The sequence below is a fragment of the Ranitomeya imitator genome, chromosome 1 (genome assembly GCF_032444005.1).
Source record: "Ranitomeya imitator isolate aRanImi1 chromosome 1, aRanImi1.pri, whole genome shotgun sequence".
Lineage (NCBI taxonomy): Eukaryota > Metazoa > Chordata > Amphibia > Anura > Dendrobatidae > Ranitomeya > Ranitomeya imitator.
In genome coordinates this window covers 636,258,436-636,282,946 of record NC_091282.1, presented here as the reverse complement: position 1 = coordinate 636,282,946, position 24,511 = coordinate 636,258,436, and the positions used below count along the sequence as shown (strand labels likewise).

Genomic DNA, 24,511 nt, shown 5'->3' with positions numbered 1-24,511 from the left:
CTATAACAGCTGAGACCAGAGCCCACATAGATATAATAATTCACAGTGGCTCCGCTATGAAAAGAATACCCCCTAATAGAGTCTGGATGAAGACATAAGTAATAATGAGGTATAATACCTATACAGACCTAAAGGGTGACATAGCGCCAAAATGTCAATCTGTTCAACTAAGTAAAAGAGGAGCTGAGCCATCACCCGCACCTGAACCAGCCATGAGATCCTAAACAGGTGTCCATGCCTAAATGTCCGGCATAAGGATGCAAAAAATGGGGTGAAAGGAAAACGCCCCACGCGTATCGCCGCCGCGGCTTCGTCCCCTGACGAAGCCGCGGCGGCGGCGATACGCGTGGGGCGTTTTCCTTTCACCCCATTTTTTGCATCCTTATGCTGGACATTTAGGCATGGACACCTGTTTAGGATCTCATGGCTGGTTCAGGTGCGGGTGATGGCTCAGCTCCTCTTTTACTTAGTTGAACAGATTGACATTTTGGCGCTATGTCACCCTTTAGGTCTGTATAGGTATTATACCTCATTATTACTTATGTCTTCATCCAGACTCTATTAGGGGGTATTCTTTTCATAGCGGAGCCACTGTGAATTATTATATCTATGTGGGCTCTGGTCTCAGCTGTTATAGTGTCTGAGGTATTATATCCTGTGTTCAACTCAGTTTCATTGCATGGTACATATGATACAGCCATATGGATTTATTTCCTACAGATATATATATATACGTGGGTGATTTATATAGGATATTGTGTTTTTAGTGTTTTTATTCGTTGTGTTGTGGTGTTTTGAATAAACGTTTTTGCATTTTCATATTACATATGGTTGTGCGAGCCTTCTTGTAGTCCATTCTTCTTTCTGTTTGTTTAGAAAACTGTAAGTAATGCAATCAACCTCTATGGTCTGTATGCACGCTCACCACGCAAGCCTCCATTACTGAACCAAAAGCATGTTCAAACGCGTTTACAGTTTACTCAACAACATTTAGACAAGCCTGTGAAATACTGGGAGAATATCATCTGGTCAGATGAGACCAAAATTGAACCCTTTGGATGCCATAGTACACAACATATTTGGTGTCCAAAAGGCACTACATATCACCCCAAAAACACCATGCCAACAGTGCAGTTTACGTGTGGAAACATCATGACGTGGGCCTGCTTTTCCCCATAGAGCACTGGCAAACTTCATATAAATTAAGGAAGGCTGAATGGACAAATGTACTGAGACGTTCTTGATAAAAATCTGCTGCCGTCTACCAGGAAGATGATAGAACACAGGTGGACGTTTCAGCAAGATGAAGATGTATGAAGGACTATGGGGCGAGAAGGACCAGTACTTTCCTACAGCCCAAACACCCAACGTGCCCCTTGTAAATATCATATCGCTCATCTGAAGTTTTTTTTTCTTTTATAATGGAGGAGGATTGTTGGGAGTGAAGTATACTGGATTACCAGGGCTCACTCAGATATTCTGTCCCCCCCCCCTCCTTAGCTGAACCCCTAGTTACACCTCTGCAAAGATCCCAAACACACAGCCAAGGAAACTCTCAGTTGGTTTCAGGGAAATAAAATAAAGTTGCTAGAATGGCCGAGAAAATGTATGGAAGGAACTGAAGCTCAGTTTATAGGAGCCCACGGGACCTTCAGGATATTAAGAGTGTTTGTGTGGAAGAATGGGCCAAAATCACACCCGAGCAATGCCTGCGATTAGTTTCTCCATACAGGAGGCATCTTGAAGCTTCATCACCAACAAAGGCTTTTGCGTGAAACATGAATTACATTTCAGTAAATGTGTTCAATACTTTTTACCTGTGTCATTTCTCATTATTACACATAATTTATGGTCATCTATGGTTTGATTTCTTGGATGGGTTGTTATCGACATCTGTCAAGACATTGATTCCAATGGCACGTTTAGAAATATATATACACTACTCAAAAAAAATAAAGGGAACACTAAAATCCCACATTCTAGATATCACTGAATGAAACATTCCAGTTGTAAATCTTTATTCATTACATAGTGGAATGTGTTGAGAACAATAAAACCTTAAAAATTATCAACGTAAATCACAACTAATATCCCACGGAGGTCTGGAGTTGGAATGATGCTCAAAATCAAAGTGGAAAATGAAGTTACAGGCTGATCCAACTTCAGTGGAAATGCCTCAAGACAAAGAAATGATGCTCAGTAGTGTGTGTGACCTCCACGTGCCTGTATGATCTCCCCACTGTACAATGCCTGGGGATGATCCTGATGAGGCGGCCGATGGTCTCCTGAGGGATATCCTCCCAGACCTGGACTAAATCATCCGCCAACTCCTGGACAGTCTGTGGTGCAACCTGACATTGGTGGATGGTGCGAGACATGATGTCCCAGATGAGTTCAATCGGATTCAGGTCTGGGGAAGGGGCGGGCCATAGCTTCAATGCCTTCATCTTGCAGGAACTGCTGACACACTCCAGCCACATGAGGTCTGGCATTGTCTTGCATTAGGAGGAACCCAGGGCCAACCGCACCAGCATATGGTCTCACAAGGGGTCTGAGGATTTCAACTCGATACCTAATGGCAGTCAGGCTACCTCTGGCTAGCACATGGAGGGCTGTGCGGCCCTCCAAAGAAATGCCACCACACACCCACTGCCAAACCGGTCATGCTTAAGGATGTTGCAGGCAGCAGATCGCTCTCCACAGCATCTCCAGACTCTGCCACTTCTGTCACGTACTAAAAGTGAACCTGCTTTCATCTGTAAAGAGCACAGGGCACCAGTGGCGAATTTGCTAATCCTGGTGTTCTGTGGCAAATGCCAAGCATCCTGCACAGTGTTGGGCTGTGAGCACAACCCCCATCTGTGGATGTCGGGCACTCAGACCATCGTCATGGAGTCGGTTTCTAACTATTTGTGCAGACACATGCACATTTGTGGCCTGCTGGAGGTCATTTTGCAGGCTCTGGCAGTGCTTCTCCTGTTCCTCCTTACACAAAGGCTGAGGTAGCGGTCCTGCTGCTGGATTGTTGCCCTCCTACGGCCCCCTCCACGTCTCCTGGTGTACTGGCCTGTCTCCTGGTAGCGTCTTCAGCCTCTGGACACTATGCTGACAGACACAGAAAACCTTCTTGCCACAGCTCGCATTGATGTGCCTTCCTGGATGAGCTGCACTACCTGAGCCACTTGTGTGGGTTATAGAGTCTGTCTCATGCTACAATGAGTGTGAAAGCACAACCAATATTCCAAATGACCAAAACATCAGCCAGAAAGCATTGGTACTGAGATGTGGTCTGTGGTCCCCACCTGCAGAACCACTCCTTTATTGAGTGTGTCTTGATAATTGCCAATAATTTCCATCTGTTGTCTATTCCATTTGCACAACAGCATGTGAATTTGATTGTCAAACAGTGTTGCTTCCTAAGTGGACAGTTTGGTTTCACAGAAGTTTGATTCACTTGGAGTTATATTCTGTTGTTTAAGTGTTCCCTTTATTTTTTTGAGCAGTGTATTTAAAAGCTTGGTGACAGGCTTATTTGACCTGCTGTATGAAATTTTATTTTTACCTGGTGTAAATGCCGCTGTTCTTCTGAATCCGGCTATGTTTTTCTTTTCTTTCTGTGCCTCTCCGTTCCTGAGATATGACCTCCTCTTCCTTGTAGAAAAATCTTTGTCTTAGCCAAGTGAGTGTGGTCTGCAAATCTTCTCTGGCTGTTTCATTGAGGACTACACCCACTTGGCTAAATAGACTAGATTTGTATATAGATACAAAGAGACAGAGGCCATATCTTAGGAATGAAGAGGCACAGGAAGAAAAGAAAAACATTGCCGGATTTGGGAGAATGACAGCATTTACACCAGGTTACAAAAATACCAATTTATGGCACTTGACAGGTCCACTGTTTATCATTGTAAGTAGACTGTGTCTGTCATTTGAATCATGTTACTGTCCAAAAAGATGGATTTGTGAATTTTAGCGCACACTGTTAGAAAAAAATCGCTGGGATTTTATTAGATGCAAAATTGTTCCACATGTAAATTGTCCTATCTGGGCCACAAACACACAGCTTGTATGATGGTCAGATGATGTCTCTCCTGTGATCTCCGGCTTCCTGCAGACAGCTACAACACTCCAGAACAGAATGTGCTGTTGTTTTGTAGCCACCTGCAAACAGCTGTGGAAAGGCCCAAGGTTCTAATCAGCAGTTCTGTTATGTGACAGCAGGAAAGCTCGCTCATGAGAAACCAGAGTCCGAAATTAACAGATCAAAGGGTAAGAATGTACGGAACTCTAGGAACCTGCAAACATAGTTGTAGGACCACAACCTCACTGCATTGGGGATGTGCACACTATACCTGTGTTTGGTCCCCCAGTAGTCAGAGCAAAGCTCACAGCAATGTTTCTAATAAATGGGGTACGTTCACACAGGGTGGGTAATCCAAAATGGCTACCATCATCCCCAGTGGAACACCAACGAAGACACTTTGAATGTGAGGGTTTCCAGGATCCTGTCATATTTGGCCGAGATGACTCACTTCGGGATAACTTGCAATCACTAGAGACAAGTTTTTTTGTATACTAATAATCTTCTCAGGCAGGATAATTATTTTATAAGCGCCCTAGATCGTTCCACTTAGCATCCGAGGAGTCACACGTCTAGATCCTGGGAGGTAACATCCAACCTGCCACAGACCTTTTAGTGGCTGTCCTCTTTTGCTATGATACAACCCCTGGCAAAAATTATGTAATCACCGGCCTTGGAGGATGTTCATTCAGTTGTTTAATTTTGAAGAAAAAAGGCAGATCACAGACATGGCACAAAACTAAATTCATTTCAAATGGCAACTTTCTGGCTTTAAGAAACACTAAAAGACATCAAGAACAAAAAATGTGGTAGTCAGTAATGGTTACTTTTTTAATCAAGCATAGGGAAAAATTATGGAATCACTCAATTCGCAGGAAAAAATTATGGAATCACTCAATTCTGAGAAAAAAATTATGGAATCATGAAAAACAAACAAACAAAAAAAACACTCCAAAACATCACTAGTATTTTGTTGCACCACCTCTGGCTTTCAAAACAGCTTGCAGTCTCTGAGGCATGGACTTAACCCCTTTCTGACATTAGACGTACTATCCCGTCGAGGTGGTATGGGCCCGTATGACCACCGACAGGATAGTACGTCTAACGCGATCAGCCGCGCTCAAGGGGGGAGTGCAGCCGAGTGTCAGCTGACAATCACAGCTGACACCCAGCACTATGTGCCAGGAGTGGTCACAGACCACTCCTGGCACATTAACCCCCGGAACACTGCGATCAAACATAATCGCAGCGTTCCGGCGGCATAGGGAAGCATCGCGCAGGGAGCGTCTCCTCTGTCCTCCTCCCTGCAGGCCCTGGATCCAAGAAGGACGCAGGGCTCCTTCCGGGTCCTGCAGGGAGGTGGCTTGCAAGCGCCTGCTCAGATCAGGCACCGGCAAGCCTCCTGCAGTACCTGTCAGATCGCTGATGTGACACAGTGCAATGCAAAATGTCATATCAGCGATTTGACATTATAACATGATGTTCCACACTGGGACTAAGTAAAAAGGAAAAAAAAAATATTTACATGTGTGTAAAAAAAAACAAAAAAAAAAACAAAACACCTAAATAAATAGTAAAACAAATTGTTACAATAAATACATTTCTTTATGTAAATAATAAAAAATAAATAAAAGTACATATATTTAGTATTGCCGCGTCCTTAACCCCTTTACCCCCAAGGGTGGTTTGCACGTTAATGACCAGGCCAATTTTTACAATTCTGACCACTGTCCCTTTATGAGGTTATAACTGTGGAACGCTTCAACGGATCCCGGTGATTCTGACAGTGTTTTCTCGTGACATATTGTACTTCATATTACTGGTAACATTTCTTTGATATTACCTGCATTTATTTGTGAAAAAGCGGAAATTTGGCAAAAAATTTGAGAATTTCACAGTTTTCCAACTTTGAATTTTTATGCAATTAAATCACAAAGATATGTCACACAAAATACTTAATAAGTAACATTTCCCACATGTCTACTTTACATCAGCACAATTTTGGAACCAAAATTTTTTTTGTTAGGGAGTTTAAGGGTTAAAAGTTGACCAGCAATTTCTCATTTTTACACCATTTTTTTTAGGGACCACATCTCATTAGAAGTCATTTTTAGGGATCTATATGATAGAAAATAACCAAGTGTGACACCATTCTAAAAATTGCACCCCTCAAGGTGCTCAAAACCACATTCAAGAAGTTTATTAACCCTTCAGGTATTTCACAGGAATTTTTGGAATGTTTAAATAAAAATGAACATTTACCTTTTTTTCACAAAAAATTTACTTCAGCTCCAATTTGTTTTATTTTACCAAGGGTAACAGGAGAAAATGCACCCATAAAGTTGTTGTACAATTTGTCCTGAGTACGATAATACCTCATATGTGGGGGTAAACTACTGTTTGGGCGCATGGGAGAGCTCGGAAGGGAAGGAGCGCCATTTGACTTTTCAATGCAAAATTGATAGGAATTGAGATGGGACGCCATGTTGCGTTTGGAGAGCCACTGATGTGCCTAAACATTGAAACCCCCCCCACAAGGGAAAGCATTTTGGAAAGTAGACCCCCTAAGGAACTTATCTAGATGTGTGGTGAGCACTTTGACCCACAAAGTGCTTCACAGAAGTTTATAATGCAGAGCTGTGAAAATAAAAAATCATATTTTTTCACAAAAATGATCTTTTTGCCCCCAATTTTTTATTTTCCCAAGGGTAAGAGAAGAAATTGGACCCCAAAAGTGGTTGTACAATTTGTCCTGAGTACGCTGATACTCCATATGTGGGGGTAAACCACTGTTTGGGCGCATGGCAGAGCTCGGAAGGGAAAGAGCACCATTTGACTTTTCAATGCAAAATTGACTGGAATTGAGATGGGACGCCATGTTGCGTTTAGAGAGCCACTGATGTGCCTAAACATTGAAACCCCCACAAGTGACCCCATATTGGAAACTAGACCCACCAAGGAACTTATCTAGATGTGTTGTGAGAATTTTGAACCCCCCAAGTGTTTCACTACAGTTTATAATGCAGAGCCGTGAAAATAAAAAATCTTTTTTTTCCACAAAAATTATTTTTTAGCCCCCAGTTTTGTATTTTTCCAAGGGTAACAGTTGAAATTGGACCCCAAAAGTTGTTGTCCAATTTGTCCTGAGTACGCTGATACCCCATATGTGGGGGGGGGGAACCACCGTTTGAGCAAATGGCAGGGCTCGGAAGGGAAGGAGCGCCATTTGGAATGCAGACTTATATGGATTGGTCTGCAGGCGTCACATTGTGTTTGCAGAGCCCCTAATGTACTTAAACAGTAGAAATCCCCCACAAGTGACCCCATATTGGAAACTAGACCCCCCAAGGAACTTATCTAGATGTGTTGTGACAATTTTGAACCCCCAAGTGTTTCACTACAGTTTATAACGCAGATCTGTGAAAATAAAAAATCCTTTTTTTCCACCAAAATAATTTTTTAGCCCCCAGTTTTGTATTTTCCCAAGGGTAACAGGAGAAATTGGACCCCAAAAGTTGTTGTCCAATGTGTCCTGAGTACGCTGATACCTCATATGTTTGGGTAAACCCCTGTTTGGGCGCACGGGAGAGCTCGGAAGAGAAGGAGCACTGTTTTACTTTTTCAACGCAGAATTGGCTGGAATTGAGATCGGACGCCATGTCGCGTTTGGAGAGCCCCTGATGTGACTAAACAGTGGAAACCCCCCAATTATAACTGAAACCCTAACCCAACCACACCCCTAACCCTGACACACCCCTAACCCTAATCCCAACCCTATTCCCAACCGTAAATGTAATCCTAACCCTAACTTTAGCCCCAACCCTAACCCTAACTTTTTCCCCAATCCTAACTGTAGCCTTAACCCTAGCCCTAACCCTAGCCCTAACCCTAAAAAGTGGAAAAACACATATCAAAAAGACGGATATAAATAAACATTGTACCGCCGAAAACGTCATCTTGTCCCGCAAAAATCGGAATATGGCAGCATCATCATTGAAAAAATAAAAAAGTTATAGCCCTCAGAATAAATCGATGCAAAAATAATTATTTTTTCTATAGTTTTTATTGTATAAAAGCGCCAAAATGTAAAAAAAATATATAGATGAGGCATTGCTCTAATCGTACTGACCCGAAGAATAAAACTGGTTTATCAATTTTATCAAACGCGGAACGGTATAAACGCCCCCCCAAAAGAAATTCATGAATTGTTGGTTTTTGTTCATTCTGCCTAACAAAAATCGGAATAAAAGGCGATCAAAAAATGTCATGTGCCCGAAAATGATACCAATAAAAATGTCAACTCGTCCCACAAAAAACAAGACCTCACATGACTCTGTGGACCAAAATATGGAAAAGTTATAGCTCTCAGAATGTGGTAACACAAAAAATATTTTTTACAATACAAAACGTCTTTTAGTGTGTGACAGCATGCAAATCATAAAAACCCGACATAAAAACCCGCTATAAATAGTGAATCAAACCCCCCATTATCACTGCCTTAGTTAGAGAAAAATAATAAAATAAAAAAAATGTATTTATTTCCATTTTCCCATTATGGTTAGGGTTGGGGTTAAAGTTAGGGTTGGGGCTAAAGTTAGGGTTAGGGTTGGGGCTAAAGTTAGAGTTGGTGCTAAAGTTAGGGTTGGGGATAGAGTTGGGGTTAGGGTTTGGATTACGGTTGGGTTAGGGCAGGGGCTGATACAGACTGCAGAGGGCCCCTGTGCAAGAAATCTTACCGGGTCCCCTGCCCCCTCCATAGGCTGTAATATTTATTATCAGTTTAGAACACAACTATCAACTCTAAATAATAAATTTAAGTTCCATACTTAATAACTGAATATAACACAAAGCAGTCATGCAATTGATGTCATATCTGCACAGAAGACACCTGCAGATCATCCTGTCAGCTAATCACAGATGTGCTTGTAAGGCTAGGTTCACACTGCATTAACAGCAGCCCATTCAACACATGCGTTAAACGGGCTGCGTTAACACAAGTGCCGACATGCCATCGCGCTAGTGCAGATAGAGGACACAAAAGAGCAGTGAGGCCAAAAGTACTCTGTTGTAAAAAAATCACAGTAATAAGAAAATGCTAGTCAAAAGATGGAAAAAAAACAGGGTATTTAGTGGATACGTTTTTTTGCAAAAAAATGTATACTAAGCTGCTCCACCAATCGTCAAGGTATACCCATATAGAGCAGTCCTACCTAATGTATATAATCCCTATCTGATGTATTTAAAAACCTCATCATCTGTATAGTACCTGTATAAGCAGGGTTCAGAGAGGGAATATCCATGTGGACAATTATAGAACCAGAAACACATGGGCTACTTGCACATTGAACAAGTCTGTAGGAACACGTTCACACACTGTGCTCTTTTGTGTCTTCAAGTTTCTTGGTGGTGTGTGAACGTGTTCCTACAGACTTGTTCAATGTGCAAGTAGCCCATGTGTTTCTGATTCTATAATTGTTTTCTTGTTTCTACAAGACTGGGGAGTCCACCACTCCTTATGGGTCAATTGCACTAAAGCTGTTCCATCCAGCATGTCCACATGGATATTCCCTATCTGAACCCTGCTTATACAGGTACTATACAGATAATCAGGTTTTTAAATACATCAGATAGAGATTATATACATTAGTTAGGACTGTTCTATATGGGTATACCTTGAAGATTGGTGGAGCAGCTTAGTATACATTTTTTTGCAAAAAAAGTATCAACTAAATACTCTGGTTTTTTTCCATCTTTTGACTAGCACTTGCTTATTAATGTGATTTTTTTTATAACAGTATTTTTGGCCTCATTGTGCTCTTTTGTGTCTTCAAGTTTGTTGGTGGTGTGTGAACGTGTTCCTACAGTCTTGTTCAATGTGCAAGTAGCCCATGTGTTTCTGGTTCTAGTGCAGATAGAGCAAGCAGATGCTCTATCTGTGCTAGCGGTGACGAACCCGGAAACGCTGCAGCTCGCGTCCCAGGGTCCGTCACTCAATGACGGCACATCGCTAGTGCACGCCCATTTTGGGGCGTGCGCTAGCGATGCTTCCAACATAGGGCTTAATGGCGGCGTTAACGGACTGCGTTACACCGCGTTATGCCACGGTGTAACACAGTCCATCTAATGGACTACGGAAACGTAATGTGAACCCAGCCTAAGGCAGTGTGTGATTGGCTGAGAGGTCACCATGCACAAATATCACTGTGCACTCCATATAACCTTAAACATGTACCAGGCGCTCTGTAGATCTCTATCCCCATCCACCCCCTATATAGTGGATCGATTATTTTAATACATTTATTTCAGGCGGGCAACCCTTCCCTTACCTAGACTAGTGATTAATTCATTCCTACCCTCACCCCCCTATTTTCATATGTAATGTAAAGACCCAGTCCCACGGATCACTGAGGCTCTGGGAAGAGTGCACGAACTACTGCATGTGCACAGCAACAGTGAGTCACAAGCAGAGCAAGCTTCAGTGACTCACTGTGACTGAGAGGCCCTCCCCCTCCCTCCTCTCTTCCTGGTCCAGAGTCTGCTACCCGTCATCTCACCGCAGACCGCAGCAGTGACAGCCGGCAGGACAGCAGCATAATATATGCTAGCAGGTGAGGAGGGGGGCCCGTTTAACTGTCATATCACGGGCAGCACGGTGGCGCAGTGGATAGCACAACAGCCTTGCAGCACTGGAGTCCTGGGTTCAAGCCCCGCTAAGGACAACATCTGCAAAGAGTTTGTATGTTCTCTCCGTGTTTGCGTGGGTTTCCTCTCACATTCCAAAGACATATTGATAGGGAATTTAGATTGTGAGCTCCAATGGGGACAGCCACGATAATGTATGCAACCTGTAAAGCGCTGCGGAATATGTTAGCGCTATATAAAAATAAAGATTATTATTATTATCACATGCATGCAGCAGAGCGGGCCCCCTGCTTTTCCTGTTAGCAGTAATACTGTCGCCGGCTGTCATTCACATTCATTGCTTTTTATGTCTGTTGGGGGCCCCCTCCCGCTCTGTGCCCCTGTGAGGTTGCACAGGTTGAACAGGCGGTATGTCCGCCCATGGGTTAGGGGTGTCTCAGGGTTAGGGGTGTGTATAGGGTAGGGAAAAATAAAATAAAAAAAGTATTTATTTCTATTTTCCCGTTAGGGTTGGGGCTAAAGCTAGGGTTAGGGTTGGGGCTAAAGTTAGGGTTAGGGTTGAGGCTAAAGTTAGGGTTGGGGCTAAAGTTAGGGTTAGGGTTGGGGCTAAAGTTAGGGTTGGGGCTAAAGTTATGGTTGGGGCTAGAGTTGGGGTTAGGGTTTGGATTACGTTTACGGTTGGGTTAGGGGTGTGTCAGGGTTAGGGGTGTGGTTAGGGTTGGGATTAGGGTTAAGGGTGTGTTGGGGATAGGGGTGTGTTGGGATTAGGGTTAGGGGTGTGGTTAGGTTTGGGATTAGGGTTAGGGATGTGTTGTGGTTAGGGGTGTGTTGGGTTTAGTGGTGTGGTTAGGGTTGGGATTAGGCTTAGGGGTGTGTTGAGGTTAGGGTTGGAGTTAGAATTTTTGAGGTTTCCACTGTTTAGGCACACCAGGGGCTCTGCAAACGCAACATGACGTCCAATCTCAACCCGTACAATTCTGCGTTGAAAAAGTAAAACGGTGCTCCTTCCCTTCCGAGCTCTGCCGTGCGCCCAAACAGTAGTTTACCCCCACATATGGGGTATCAGCTTACTCAGGACAAATTGGACAACAACTTTTAGGTTCCAATTTCTTCTGTTACCCATGGGAAAATACAAAACTGGGGGCTAAAAATCATTTTTGTGGAAAAAAAAGAGATTTTATATTTTCATGGGTCTGCGTTATAAGTGAAACACTTGCAGGTTCAAAGTGATCGCCACAATCTAGATAAGTTCCTTAGGGGGTCTAGTTTCCCAAATGGGGTCACTTGTGGGGGTTTCTACTGTTTAGGTACATCAGGGGCTTTGCAAACGCAACGTGACACCCGCAGACCAGTCCATCAAAGCCTGCACTCCAAAATGCCACTCCTTCCCTTCCGACTCTGTCATGTGCTCAAACCGAAGTTTTCTCCCACATATGGGGTATCAGCGTACTTAGGACAAATTGCACAACAACTTTTGGGGTCCAATTTCTCCAGATACCCTTGGGAAAATACAAAATTGGGAGCTAAAAGATACTTTTTGTGGAAAAAAAAGATTTTTTTTAAATTTTCACGGCTCTACATTATAAACTTCTGTGAAGCACTTGGGGGATCAAAGTGCTCACCACACATCTAGATAAGTTCTTTAGGGGGTCTACTTTCCAAAATGGGGTCACTTTTGGGGGGTTTCCACTGTTTAGGCACATCAGGGGCCAGGGCCGGACTGGGACTAAAATTCAGCCCAGGCATTTGAAGTTACACAGGCCCACTTGTCGCATGGTGACTGTATAATATCTTTGTACACTTGTAGGTTACAAGAAGTGAGGGGAGTGTAACACTACTATATAACATAATTACAGCTGTATCCAGCATTACAGCTCAGTCCCCATAGAATGTAATACAGCACAGCCCCCATAGAATGTAATACAGCACAGCCCCCATAGAATGTAATAATAATAATAATAATAATAATTTTATTTATATAGCGCCAACATATTCCGCAGCGCTTTACAAATTATAGAGGGGACTTGTACAGACAATAAACATTACAGCATAACAGAAATACAGTTCAAAACAGATACCAGGAGGAGTGAGGGCCCTGCTCGCAAGCTTACAAACTATGGGGAAAAGGGGAGACACGAGAGGTGGATGGTAACAATTGCTTTAGTTATTCGGACCAGCTATAGTGTAAGGCTCAGGTGTTCATGTAAAGCTGCATGAACCAGTTACCTGCCTAAGTATGTAGCAGTACAGACACAGAGGGCTAATACTGCATAAAGTGTATGAGAACATGATGCGAGGAACCTTTTTTTTTTTTTTTTTTTTTTATTATGCAGCACAGCCCCCATAGAATGTATTGCAGCCAGCCCCCATAGAATGTAATGCAGCACAGCCCCATAGAATGTAATGCAGCCAGCCCCCAAAGAATGTAATGCAGCACAGCCCCCATAGAATGTAATACAGCACAGCCCCATAGAATGTAATGCAGCACAGCCCTATAGAATGTAATGCAGCCAGCCCCCATAGAATGTAATACAGCACAGCCCCCATAGAATGTAATGGAGAACAACCCCCATAGAATGTAATGCAGCACAGCCCCGTAGAATGTAATGCAGCCAGCCCCCATAGAATGTAATATAGGACAGCCCCCATAGAATGTAATACAGCACAGCCCCATAGAATGTAATGCAGCACAGCCCTATAGAATGTAATGCAGCCAGCCCCCATAGAATGTAATACAGCACAGCCCCCATAGAATGTAATGCAGCACAGCCCCATAGAATGTAATGCAGCCAGCCCCCATAGAATGCAATGCAGCACAGCCCCCATAGAATGTAATGCAGCACAGCCCCCATAGAATGTAATGCAGCACAGCCCCCATAGAATGTAATACAGCACAGCCCCCATAGAATGTAATACAGCACAGCCCCCATAGAATGTAATGCAGCACAGCCCCCATAGAATGTAATACAGCACAGCCCCCATAGAATGTAATACAGCACAGCCCCCATAGAATGTAATACAGCACAGCCCCCATAGAATGTAATGCAGCACAGCCCCCATAGAATGTAATGCAGCACAGCCCCATAGAATGTAATGCAGCCAGCCCCCATAGAATGTAATGCAGCACAGCCCCATAGAATGTAATGCAGCCAGCCCCCATAGAATGTAATACAGCACAGCCCCCATAGAATGTATTGCAGCCAGCCCCCATAGAATATAATGCAGCACAGCCCCCATAGAATGTAATGCAGCCCCCCCCCATAGCCCCACAATCCAGTTATCACTCATTGATGTATATATATATAAAAAACACTCTCCTCACCTCTCCTCATGCCCTGCGCTGCTCCAGGCTCCGGTCTCAGCAGATGCAGTCTGCCCACCCGACACACAGCAGGTGCGCGATGATATGACGGCATCGCGCACCCGCAGTGTCAGAGGCAGAGTGGGGAATGATGGGAGAGGGAGCGACAGCAGACGCTCTCTCCTCCATCATTGCATTCAACTGTACCTATGACACCAGTATAGTTGAATGCGGGGCGCCGGGGAGTGTGCCGACAGCGGGGGAAGTGTGCCGACAGCGGGGGGGAGTGTGCCGACAGCGGGGGGGGAGTGTGCCGACAGCGGGGGGGAATGTGCTGACAGCGTGGGGGAGTGTGCCGACAGCGTGGGGGAGTGTGCCAACAGCGGGGGGGGAGTGTGCCGACAGCGGGGGGGGAGTGTGCCGACAGCGGCACACTCGAGCGGCCCACTACTGCCACCGGCCCTTCTGGCATTTGCCAGAACTGCCCGATGGCCAGTCCGGCCCTGTCAGGGGCTCTCCAAACAAGACATTGCGCCCCATCTCAATTCCAGCCAATTTTACATTGAAAAGTCAAATGGCGCTCCTTCCCTTCTGAGCTCTGCCATGCGCGCAAACAGTGGTTTACCCCCACATATGGGGTATCAGCGTACTCAGGACAAATTGTACAACAACTTTTGTGGACGAATTTCTCCTGTTACCCTTGGGAAAATAAAAAATTGGGGGTGAAAAATAATTTTGGTGAATAAATTAAGATTTTTTATTTTTACGGCTCCACATTATAAACTTCTGTGGAGCCCTTGGGGGTTCAAAGTGCTCACCACACATCTAGATTAGTTCCTTAGGGGGTCTACTTTCCAAAATGGTGTCACTTGTGGGGGATTTCAATGTTTAGGCACATCAGGGGCTCTCCAAATGTGACATGGCATCCCATCTCAATTCCAGTCATTTTTGCATTGAAAAGTCAAACGGCGCTCCTTCCCTTCCGAGGTCTGCCATGCGCCCAAACAATATGGCATATTGGCGTACTCAGGACAAATTTTACAACAACTTTAGGAGTCAAATTTCTCCTGTAACCCTTGGTAAAATAAAACAAATTGGATCAGAAGTAATTTTTTGTGAAAAAAAGTTAAATGTTCATTTTTTTTTTAAACATTCCAAAAATTCCTGTAAAACACGTGAAGGGTTAATAAACTTCTTTAATGTGGTTTTGGGCACCTTTAGGGGTGCAGTTTTTAGAATGGTGCAACACTTGGGTATTTTCTATCATATAGACCCCTCAAAGCGACTTCAAATGTGATGTGGTCCTTAAAAAAATGGTGTTGTAACAATGAGAAATTGCTGGTCAACTTTTAACCCTTTTAACTCCCTAATAAAAAAAATTTGGGTTCCAAAATTGTGCTGATGTAAAGTAGACATGTGGGAAATGTTACTTATTAAGTATTTTGTGTGACATATCTCTGTGATTTAAGGGCATGAAAATTCAAAGTTGGAAAATTGTGAATTTTTCAAAATTTTTGCCAAATTTCCATTCTTTTCACAAATAAACTCAAGTATTGTCAAGGAAATTTTACCACTATCATGAAGTACAATATGTCACGAGAAAACAGTGTCAGAATCACAAGGATCCATGAAAGCGTTCCAGAGTTATAACCTCATAAAGGGACAGTGGTCAGAATTGTAAAAATTGGCCCGGTCATTAACATGCAAACCACCCTTGGGGGTAAAGGGGTTAATGAGTGTCAAACAGTACTCTTCATCAGTCTGGCTCCAACTTTCTCTGACTGCTGTCCCCAGATCAGCTTTGCAGGTTGGAGCCTTGTCATGGACCATTTTCTTCAACTTCCACTAAAGATTTTCAATTGGATTGAGATCCGGACTATTTGCAGGCCATGACATTGATCTTATGTGTCTTTTTTCAAGGAATGTTTTAACAGTTTTTGCTCTACGGCAGGATGCATTATCATCTTGAAAAATGATTTCATCATCCCCAAACATCCTTTCAATTGATGGGATAAGAAAAGTGTCCAAAATATCAACATAAACTTGTGCATTTATTGAAGGTGTAATGACAGCCATCTCCCCAGTGCCTTTATCTGACATGCAGCCCCATATCATCAATGACTGTGGAAATTTGCATGTTCTCTTCAGGCAGTCATCTTTATAAATCTCATTGGATCGGCACAAAACAAAAGTTCCAGCATCATCACCTTGCCCAATGCAGATTTGCGATTCATCATTGAATATGACTTTCATCCAGTCATCCACAGTCCACGATTGCTTTTCCTTAGCTCATTGTAACCTTGTTTTTTTCTGTTGAGGTGTTAATGATGGCTTTCATTTAGCTTTTCTGTATGTAAATCACATTTCCTTCAGACAGTTTCTTACAGTTCGGTCACAGACGTTGACTCCAGTTTCCACCCATTCGTTCCTCATTTGTTTTGTTGTCCATTTCCTGTTTAGGAGACACATTGCTTTAAGTTTCCTGTCTTGACACTTTGATGTCTACCAGTATGTTTGCCTTTAACAACCTTCCCATGTTGTTTGTATTTGGACAAGATTTTAGACACAGCTGACTGTGAACAACCAACATATTTTGCAACATTGCCTGATGATTTACCCTCTTTTAAGAGTTTGATAATCCTCTCATTTGTTTCAATTGACATCTCTCTTGTTGGAGCCATGATTCATGCCAGTCCACTTGGTGCGACAGCTCTCCAAGGTGTGATCATTCCTTTTTAGATGCAGAATAACGAGCAGATCTAATTTGATGCAGGTGTTATTTTTTGGTATGAAAATTTACAGGATGATTCCATATTTTTTTCCTCAAAATTGAGTGACTCCATAATTTTTCCCCTATGCTTGGTTAAAAAAGTAACCATTACTGACTACCACATTTTTTGTTCTTGATTTCTTTTAGTGTTTCTTAAAGCCAGAAAGTTGCCATTTGAAATGACATTAGTTTTGTGCCATGTCTGTGATCTGCTTTTTTTCTACAAAATTAAACAACTGTATGGACATCCTCCAAGGGCGGTGATTCCATACTTTTTGCCATTGGCTAAGTATCATATTCTCGATTTTTTTTTTTTTTTTGGATGGCGCAAGCTGTTCTTAAACATGCCCAACCACTTGTAACCCAAAATAAGGCCATTGCAAATGTTAACATATCCCCTCAATTTGATAGTGCATCTTATATGGCAGCTCATAATGAGATTATGATAAATCCTAAAGTTGTCGACTTGACAAAAATAAAGGGGAACCGAGCCATGAGTCAGTTCCATCTGCTCCACGTTCTGGACTGGTTTTGGGGAAGTTTCTATGTGAACTTCGGTCTAGTAATTGCATATTACATGATTATTCATAGCCAGTGTTGTGACGACGGAGAATCCTTGTGTATTATGGAGTATTATGGGCTATTGTGTAATATGGAGTAACTCTACAGGTGAGCCAAAAAAAAAGAAACCCTACATAGAGTATCTCTGGAAAGCGTGGCATTTACCCTTTTTTGCATTTTTTTTTACTGTGATAGTGGTATAGGGCGTTGGGAAAGGACGGAAAAGTTCTTAGGGGTGCAAAAAAATAGCATTATCGGTAGCTCGAGGAAATGCATATGTCCCGTACGTCTGGGCGAGCGCCACTTTGACCAGTATTTTCATCAACATGATGCCAATCTATTAGAATCCTATGATGGAGCAGGAGGCCATCTGCCCCAGGAATACCTGTCCTGTAGGTGCAATGTCGTCACTCTGTGCAAGAGTTGCTTGCATTAGGTGAGTATAATTTTTCATTTTTCTTTTATGGAAGGGGCACTATTGGAACAACATTTTTAATGGGGCACTGGCCACCCATGCTATACCACTGGAGGTAATGGGAATGCTCTCAGTGGGAAAAACAAGATAATCTTGTAGTTATGACACCTTTTAATGGAGGTAATAGACATGTCTAACCTTTTTACAGTTCTGCACCCTGTGAATGCTGTAAGACACATAAACCATACATTCTTGATGTTTGCAGATGAAGAGATCCCAATAGCTGATCACCATGACATGTTACAGAGAGAGGTGATGCAATTTCCTGTGATGGGACAACATTTAGGTGAGACTCATTTCTTAATATTTGAAAATATTGAATAATCTCCATTTCTCAGGCACTTCATTGGAGGACACCGGAACAATTGGAGCAGACACGTTCCTGAACAGGAACAAAAAGGGATCCCGTCATGCAGAAGAGAACCTGTTGCTTCTGGTATGTGAAGACTTGGCGGGCTGGTTGCATGAAAGCCAGGAAGGATTCCAGAAGGCTGCTCCAATGGTTCCTGTGTCTCCCAAGTAAGGCAAAGAGAAAGATTTTACGGTAAGTACAAAAATCTTCTTTTCCTTAAAGCAGGGATCCCCCAGTATACGGGCCAGGGAATGTAGTGCTTGGGCTGGAGGCCAGCAAGTCAACGTCCCTCGGCCCTTTAGTTGCTCCTGACACTGCGTGCACGCAGTGTTCACTACTGGACGCTGTGGCACATGGAATAAAGGATTACGTCCTGTGTCATGACATACTATGTGGGCAGTACCATCGATGACAGGTATATGTATATGCCCCCAGCGTCTCCTGTCATGTATAAGCCCCTGGCGTCTCCTGTCATGTGTATGCCCCCGGTGTCTCCCATCATGTGTATTCCCCTGGCATCTCCCATCATGTGTATGCCCCCGGCATCTCCCATCATATGTATGCCCCCGGCGTCTCCCATCATGTGTATTTCCCCGGCATCTCCCATCATGTGTATGCCCCCGGCGTCTCCCGTGATGTATATGCCCCTGGTGTCTCTCGTCATGTGTATTCTCCTGGCCCGGCATCTCCGGTCATGTGTATATTCCCCCAGCATCTCCCATCATGTGTATATTCCCCCCCCCCCGTTCTCCCATCATGTATACCCCCCGGTGTCTCCAGTCATCTATATTCCCCCGGCTTCTCCTGTCATGTGCATATGCCCCGGCATCTCCAGTCATGTATATCCCCCCCTTCGAGCATCTCCTGTCATGTATATCCCCTTGGCTGCTCATGTCATGTATATTACCCCCCGGCGTCTCCTGTGATGTGTATGCCCTGAGTGTCTCCTGTCATGTATATCCCCCGGCGTCTCCTGTCATGTATGTTCCCCCCTGGCGTCTCCTGTGATGTGTATGCCCTGAGTGTCTCCTGTCATGTATATATGCCCCCCAGCATCTCCTGTCATGTGTATATGCCCCCAGCGTCTCCTGTGATGTGTATGCCCTGAGTGTCTCCTGTCATGTATATCCCCCGGCGTCTCCTGTCATGTATATTCCCCCCTGGTGTCTCCTGTGATGTGTATGCCCTGAGTGTCTCCTGTCATGTATATATGCCACCCCAGCATCTCCTGTCATGTGTATATGCCCCCAGTGTCTCCTGTGATGTGTATGCCCTGAGTGTCTCTTGTCATGTATATCCCCCGGAGTCTCCTGTCATGTATATCCCCCGGAGTCTCCTGTCATGTATATTCCCCCCTGGCGTCTCCTATGATGTGTATGCCCTGAGTGTCTCCTGTCATGTATATATGCCACCCCAGCATCTCCTGTCATGTGTATATCTCCCCGGTGTCTCCTATCATGTGTATATATCCCCCCCCCGGTGTCTCCTATCATGTGTATATCCCCCCCCCGGTGTCTCCTATCATGTTTATATCCCCCCCCCCGGTGTCTCCTATCATGTGTATATTCCCCCCCCTGTGTCTCCTATCATGTGTATATCCCCCGGCTTCTCCTGTCATGTATATGCAAGACACAAATCTGGAAATCAGTTACGAGTAGTAACATCATCACTAGCACCTAACATCCCAGCCACATGAAAGAGAAGCAGCTCCAGCTGTCACATTAGGGAGAGTTATTAAATGTTTGATCAAATATAGTTGGGGACATTTCATGTTGATTTTGTACGTCCCCCTAGTTATGGTCTAAATATCCCAATGGTCCCTGCAGAAATAAGGTTCCCAATTCTGCCTTGTAGTTATTTCCATCGTTGCAAGGTATCTCCTACACATTTTAAGGATAACTGGTATCTCCGCCTATCCCAAGAACGGGGCTCGCTGGTATAAAGCCATAGCTGCACATGTGCCCCCCTTGTCCATTCTAGGTTTATGGCACTCCTGAGTCCAGCGGTGGGCTATCTTTGGCCATAGACCATGAATAGAATGGTCTCGTGCATGCCTGACCATTATTCAGTTCCAGCTGTGTTTTCAGGATGGGTGGCAATCATCTATCCTGTTTGGATTTACGCTTTAAAGTCTTATACTCAAACCAAGTATTTACCATAAATGAGTGTCCTCAAGGTAAAAAAAGGAAGTACATAAATCAGCATTAAAACATAATTTATTTGCCAAAATAGAATTAATCTATTAAAAAAGAAAGGTGCTAGGAAAGAAAAAAAAGGGAACATATTTCAAGGTGTGCCAAAAAACATGAGGGAGCGGTTCATAATTTAATGTCAAAACAATTCAGGATTCACAAAAGATATTGCCTATGCAGATCCCTGTAATAAAGTGCCAACAGCAAGGTGCATCTATAGTCCTGTGATCCAGATAAAAGGTGAATGAATCCTATGCAATCAGCTTGAAGTGATATGGAGTTACACAGGCTGAAAGGGTTATACTCAACAGAATCCCTATACTAAAGTGCCATCCGTGCAAATGCATATATGGTCCTATGATTAAAGTAAGGGATAAGTAATCTAATATATACCTGTTTATACCTGTCAGGCTGAACTGCTAGGCACATGATGGTGTCCCTCTGCCCCGACGCGCGTTTCGCTCCTCTTCTTCCGGAGGTTATGTTACTTATCCCTTGCTTTAATCATAGGACCATAGCTGCATTTGCACGGATGGCACTTTAGTATAGGGATTCTGTTGAGTATAACCCTTTCTGCCTGTTTAGCTCCATATGACTTCAAGCTGATTGCATAGTATTGATTCGCCTTTTGTCTGGATCACAGGACTATAGATGCACCTTATTGTTGGCATTTTATAACAGTGATCTACATAGGCAATATCTTTTGTGAATCCTGAATTGCTTTGACTTTAAATTGTGAACTCCTACCTCATGTTTTTTTGGGACACCTTGGAATATGTTCCCTTTTTTTTTCTTTCCTAGCACCTTTCTATTTCTAATAGATTTTATCTATTTTGGCAAATAATGTTTTAATGTTGATTTATGTACTTCATTATTTTACCTTGAGGACACTCATGTATGGTAAATACTTGGTTTAAGATTATTTACAGTAAAGTATACCACCATACAAAGTAAAGTATACCACCATACAAAGGACTAATATTGTTAATAATTGTCTTATACTCAAGTCACACCCAGAGCTGCAATCACAAACCTGGTGGCTGTCACTATGAATCTATAAGAACACATAAATATTGTAGATCAAGAGTTTTCAATTAACTAAAAAGTAAGATAAAGAATAAAAATCATTCTGCAGCCACCACTAGGGGGAGCTCCTCACATGTAAATGTAGACAACTAGTATTGAATTCAATGGGGGCTGTATAAATGCAGTGAGCTCCTCCTAGTGGTGACTGCAGGTAGAGGAGATTTTATCATCAAACACTATGCAGATTTTGAGCTCTGTTCACATATAACTCCCACTCCCAGACATAGTGATATACTTGTATAAATACTTCTATTCCCTTCAGTAGAATTAGAAGGGGCTTTGTTTCAAACAATTCAATGAAAGAGTTTTATTTCATGGTGCACCATTAGCTGTATTTAATTTCCCTATAGCACTACTGGAGGAGAAATGAGGAATTACACCAGGCCTCATCAAATCAATAGACTTGGACACATGCATACGAAATATTTCACAACTGGTTAATTTTTGCATTTTTGCAGCGGATGACTATGATGACATCTTCCAGAAAGAGGTGCCGCCCGAGTTTCCAATGCAACAACGTGAAGGTAAGAGAATTGTTCACCCTCTTACAGAGCTTTGCATATTATTGAGGATTCTAGATTTATTTAAAGGGTTATTCCCATCTTGGCAAGATACTGCTTATCCATATGGAAGGCAATAACTTGCAGAAGGTCTGACCGATCCCGAGAACAGGGCTCTGAATTGCGCGTGTAATATTAAAAAAAAACAAAAAACCTGCTTCTAGAGAAAGAGGAGCTAGAAAATGCTTGTAACCACCATTAGGCTCATCGCATATTAATACATACAATTAGATATTATTATTATTTATTTATATAGCACCATTGATTCCATGGTGCTGTACAGATATCACTTACAGTAAGCTAACTAGCAATGACAGACTGATACAGAGGTGAGAGGACCCTGCCCTTGCAGGCTTACATTCTACAGGTTCTGAGTTTAAATCTGAAAATAGCACAATGTAGTGACAGAGACCCTGATTCCAGCGATGTGTCACTTACTGGGCTGTGTTTTGCGGTCTTAATTAAATCTGTGTTTTGTCAGCAGGAGATTATCACTATAGGACTAGGTGTCTGGTGCCTCCTAGTCCAACCACACCCCTATTATTAATTAGCAGCTACAACACAATGTAAAAAACTGCAAATGAGTGTTGTGGGCGGGTTATACACATCTCAGCAATCAGAGCTCTGCTAGATCTGCAGTGGAGAAAACTGATTCTGTTCCAACTGCTGCACCCAGTAAGTGACACTTCGTTGGAATCAGGGTCTCTGCCCCTACATCCTGCTGTTGTCAGATTACTTAGCAAATACCTGCTGATAGATTCCCTTTAATGTATATATATATGAATGCAGTGAGCTCCCCCTTGTGGTGACTGCAGGTAAACAGAGTTTTATCCTAGCATTCTAGGAGATATTGAGCTCTGCCTCAGGAAACAAACAAACCAGTAAAAGTGTTTTGATCGGTGTTAAAAAAAAAAAAAAACACACTAGCCACCCTAAACACCCTAGAATATTCAGTGTTATCATGTCTATGTAATGCACCAGAGAATGAAGCAAACGTGAACAGGTGTAAACAGCTGTGACTGTATTATATACAAATCAAAGCGTGCAGCAGACACTGTGCGCTAAGGTGTAAACACTGAATACATGAATATTAAACTGCATAACTGTCATATAGACTGGACGATAAAACGAAGGAAATTACCGCACAAATCAGCCAAGAAGCTCTGAAGCCAGAGATTCTTCTGGTAGCTGTTCTCCGCTCATCTAGTAGATGTGGGTCCTGAATTTCTAAAACTAGATGCAATTAAAAAAATATATATATGATCCACAGACATATTTTAGGGTAGATCTCTCCCTTAGACATATATCCCAAATATTTCTCAACTTCTAATCTGTTTTCAGCTGACCACCGATTCTTCTTGCAAAGAATTATGGAGCCCCAGATTCCACTGGGACAACGTGAAGGTAAGACCCAATTTCTCTTTTGGAGATTTTACTTTTGATCCCCATTCTACAGAACTGCGCACATTATTCCAGAGTAATCGAGATGAGCGAATTGACCCATAATTAATCAAATGTGAGAAAAATTTCCTACAAAATTTTTTTTTAGATTTACCAGAATCCGTATTTTTCGGGATTCTATTAGCACAAAATTGGCAAAATGATGCCCAACTCTTTTGAAGGCTGGGAAGGGGTTAAAAAATAATAATTCTAGTACACCTGTCCTAGGCTTTGCCCTTTAACTGTCTTATGCCACAGCTCCCTGCCCAATTCTCAGATCATAGAAGATCTTTTTTCCCCTTCGTTCGAGATTAAACGATGTGAAAGATTCAGACCAAAGAGAAGGACAGGGAGTGGAGGAATCCTGGGAGGAATCTCAGTACTCCACCAAAATGAGTGGAGAAATCCTCAGAGAAATTTCAGAACTCCCCCAAAATGAGTGGAGGAATCATCAGAGGAATTTCGGTACTCCACCAAAATGAGTGGAGGAATCCTCAGAGGAATTTCAGAACTCCACCAAAATGAGTGGAGGAATCCTCAGAGGAATTTCAGAACTCCACCAAAATGAGTGGAGGAATCCTCAGAGGAATTTCGGTACTCTACCAAAATGAGTGGAGGAATCCTCAGAGGAATTTCAGAACTCCACCAAAATGAGTGGAGGAATCCTCAGAGGATTTTCGGTACTCTACCAAAATGAGTGGAGGAATCCTCGGAGGAATTTCGGTACTCTACCAAAATGAGTGGAGGAATCCTCGGAGGAATTTCAGAACTCCACCAAAATGAGTGGAGGAATCCTCGGAGGAATTTCGGTACTCCACCAAAATGAGTGGAGGAATCCTCAGAGGATTTTCGGTACTCTACCAAAATGAGTGGAGGAATCCTCAGAGGAATTTCGGTACTCTACCAAAATGAGTGGAGGAATCATCGGAGGAATTTCGGTACTCTACCAAAATGAGTGGAGGAATCCTCGGAGGAATTTCAAAACTCCACCAAAATGAGTGGAGGAATCTTCAGAGGAATTTCGGTACTCTACCAAAATGAGTGGAGGAAT

General features: G+C 43.0%; 1 protein-coding gene across 1 annotated transcript in view; it reads left to right on the top strand.

The window, feature by feature from the left end:
- The window catches only part of ECM1 (extracellular matrix protein 1), a 41,513-nt gene that overhangs the window by 2,530 nt on the left and 14,472 nt on the right, over positions 1 to 24,511 (top strand). The window contains exons 2-4 of the mRNA XM_069727064.1: positions 18,036 to 18,116; positions 21,919 to 21,984; positions 23,362 to 23,424. Of these exons, the coding sequence (XP_069583165.1) occupies positions 18,036 to 18,116; positions 21,919 to 21,984; positions 23,362 to 23,424 (210 nt within the window). The remainder of the gene's footprint in view (positions 1 to 18,035; positions 18,117 to 21,918; positions 21,985 to 23,361; positions 23,425 to 24,511) is intronic.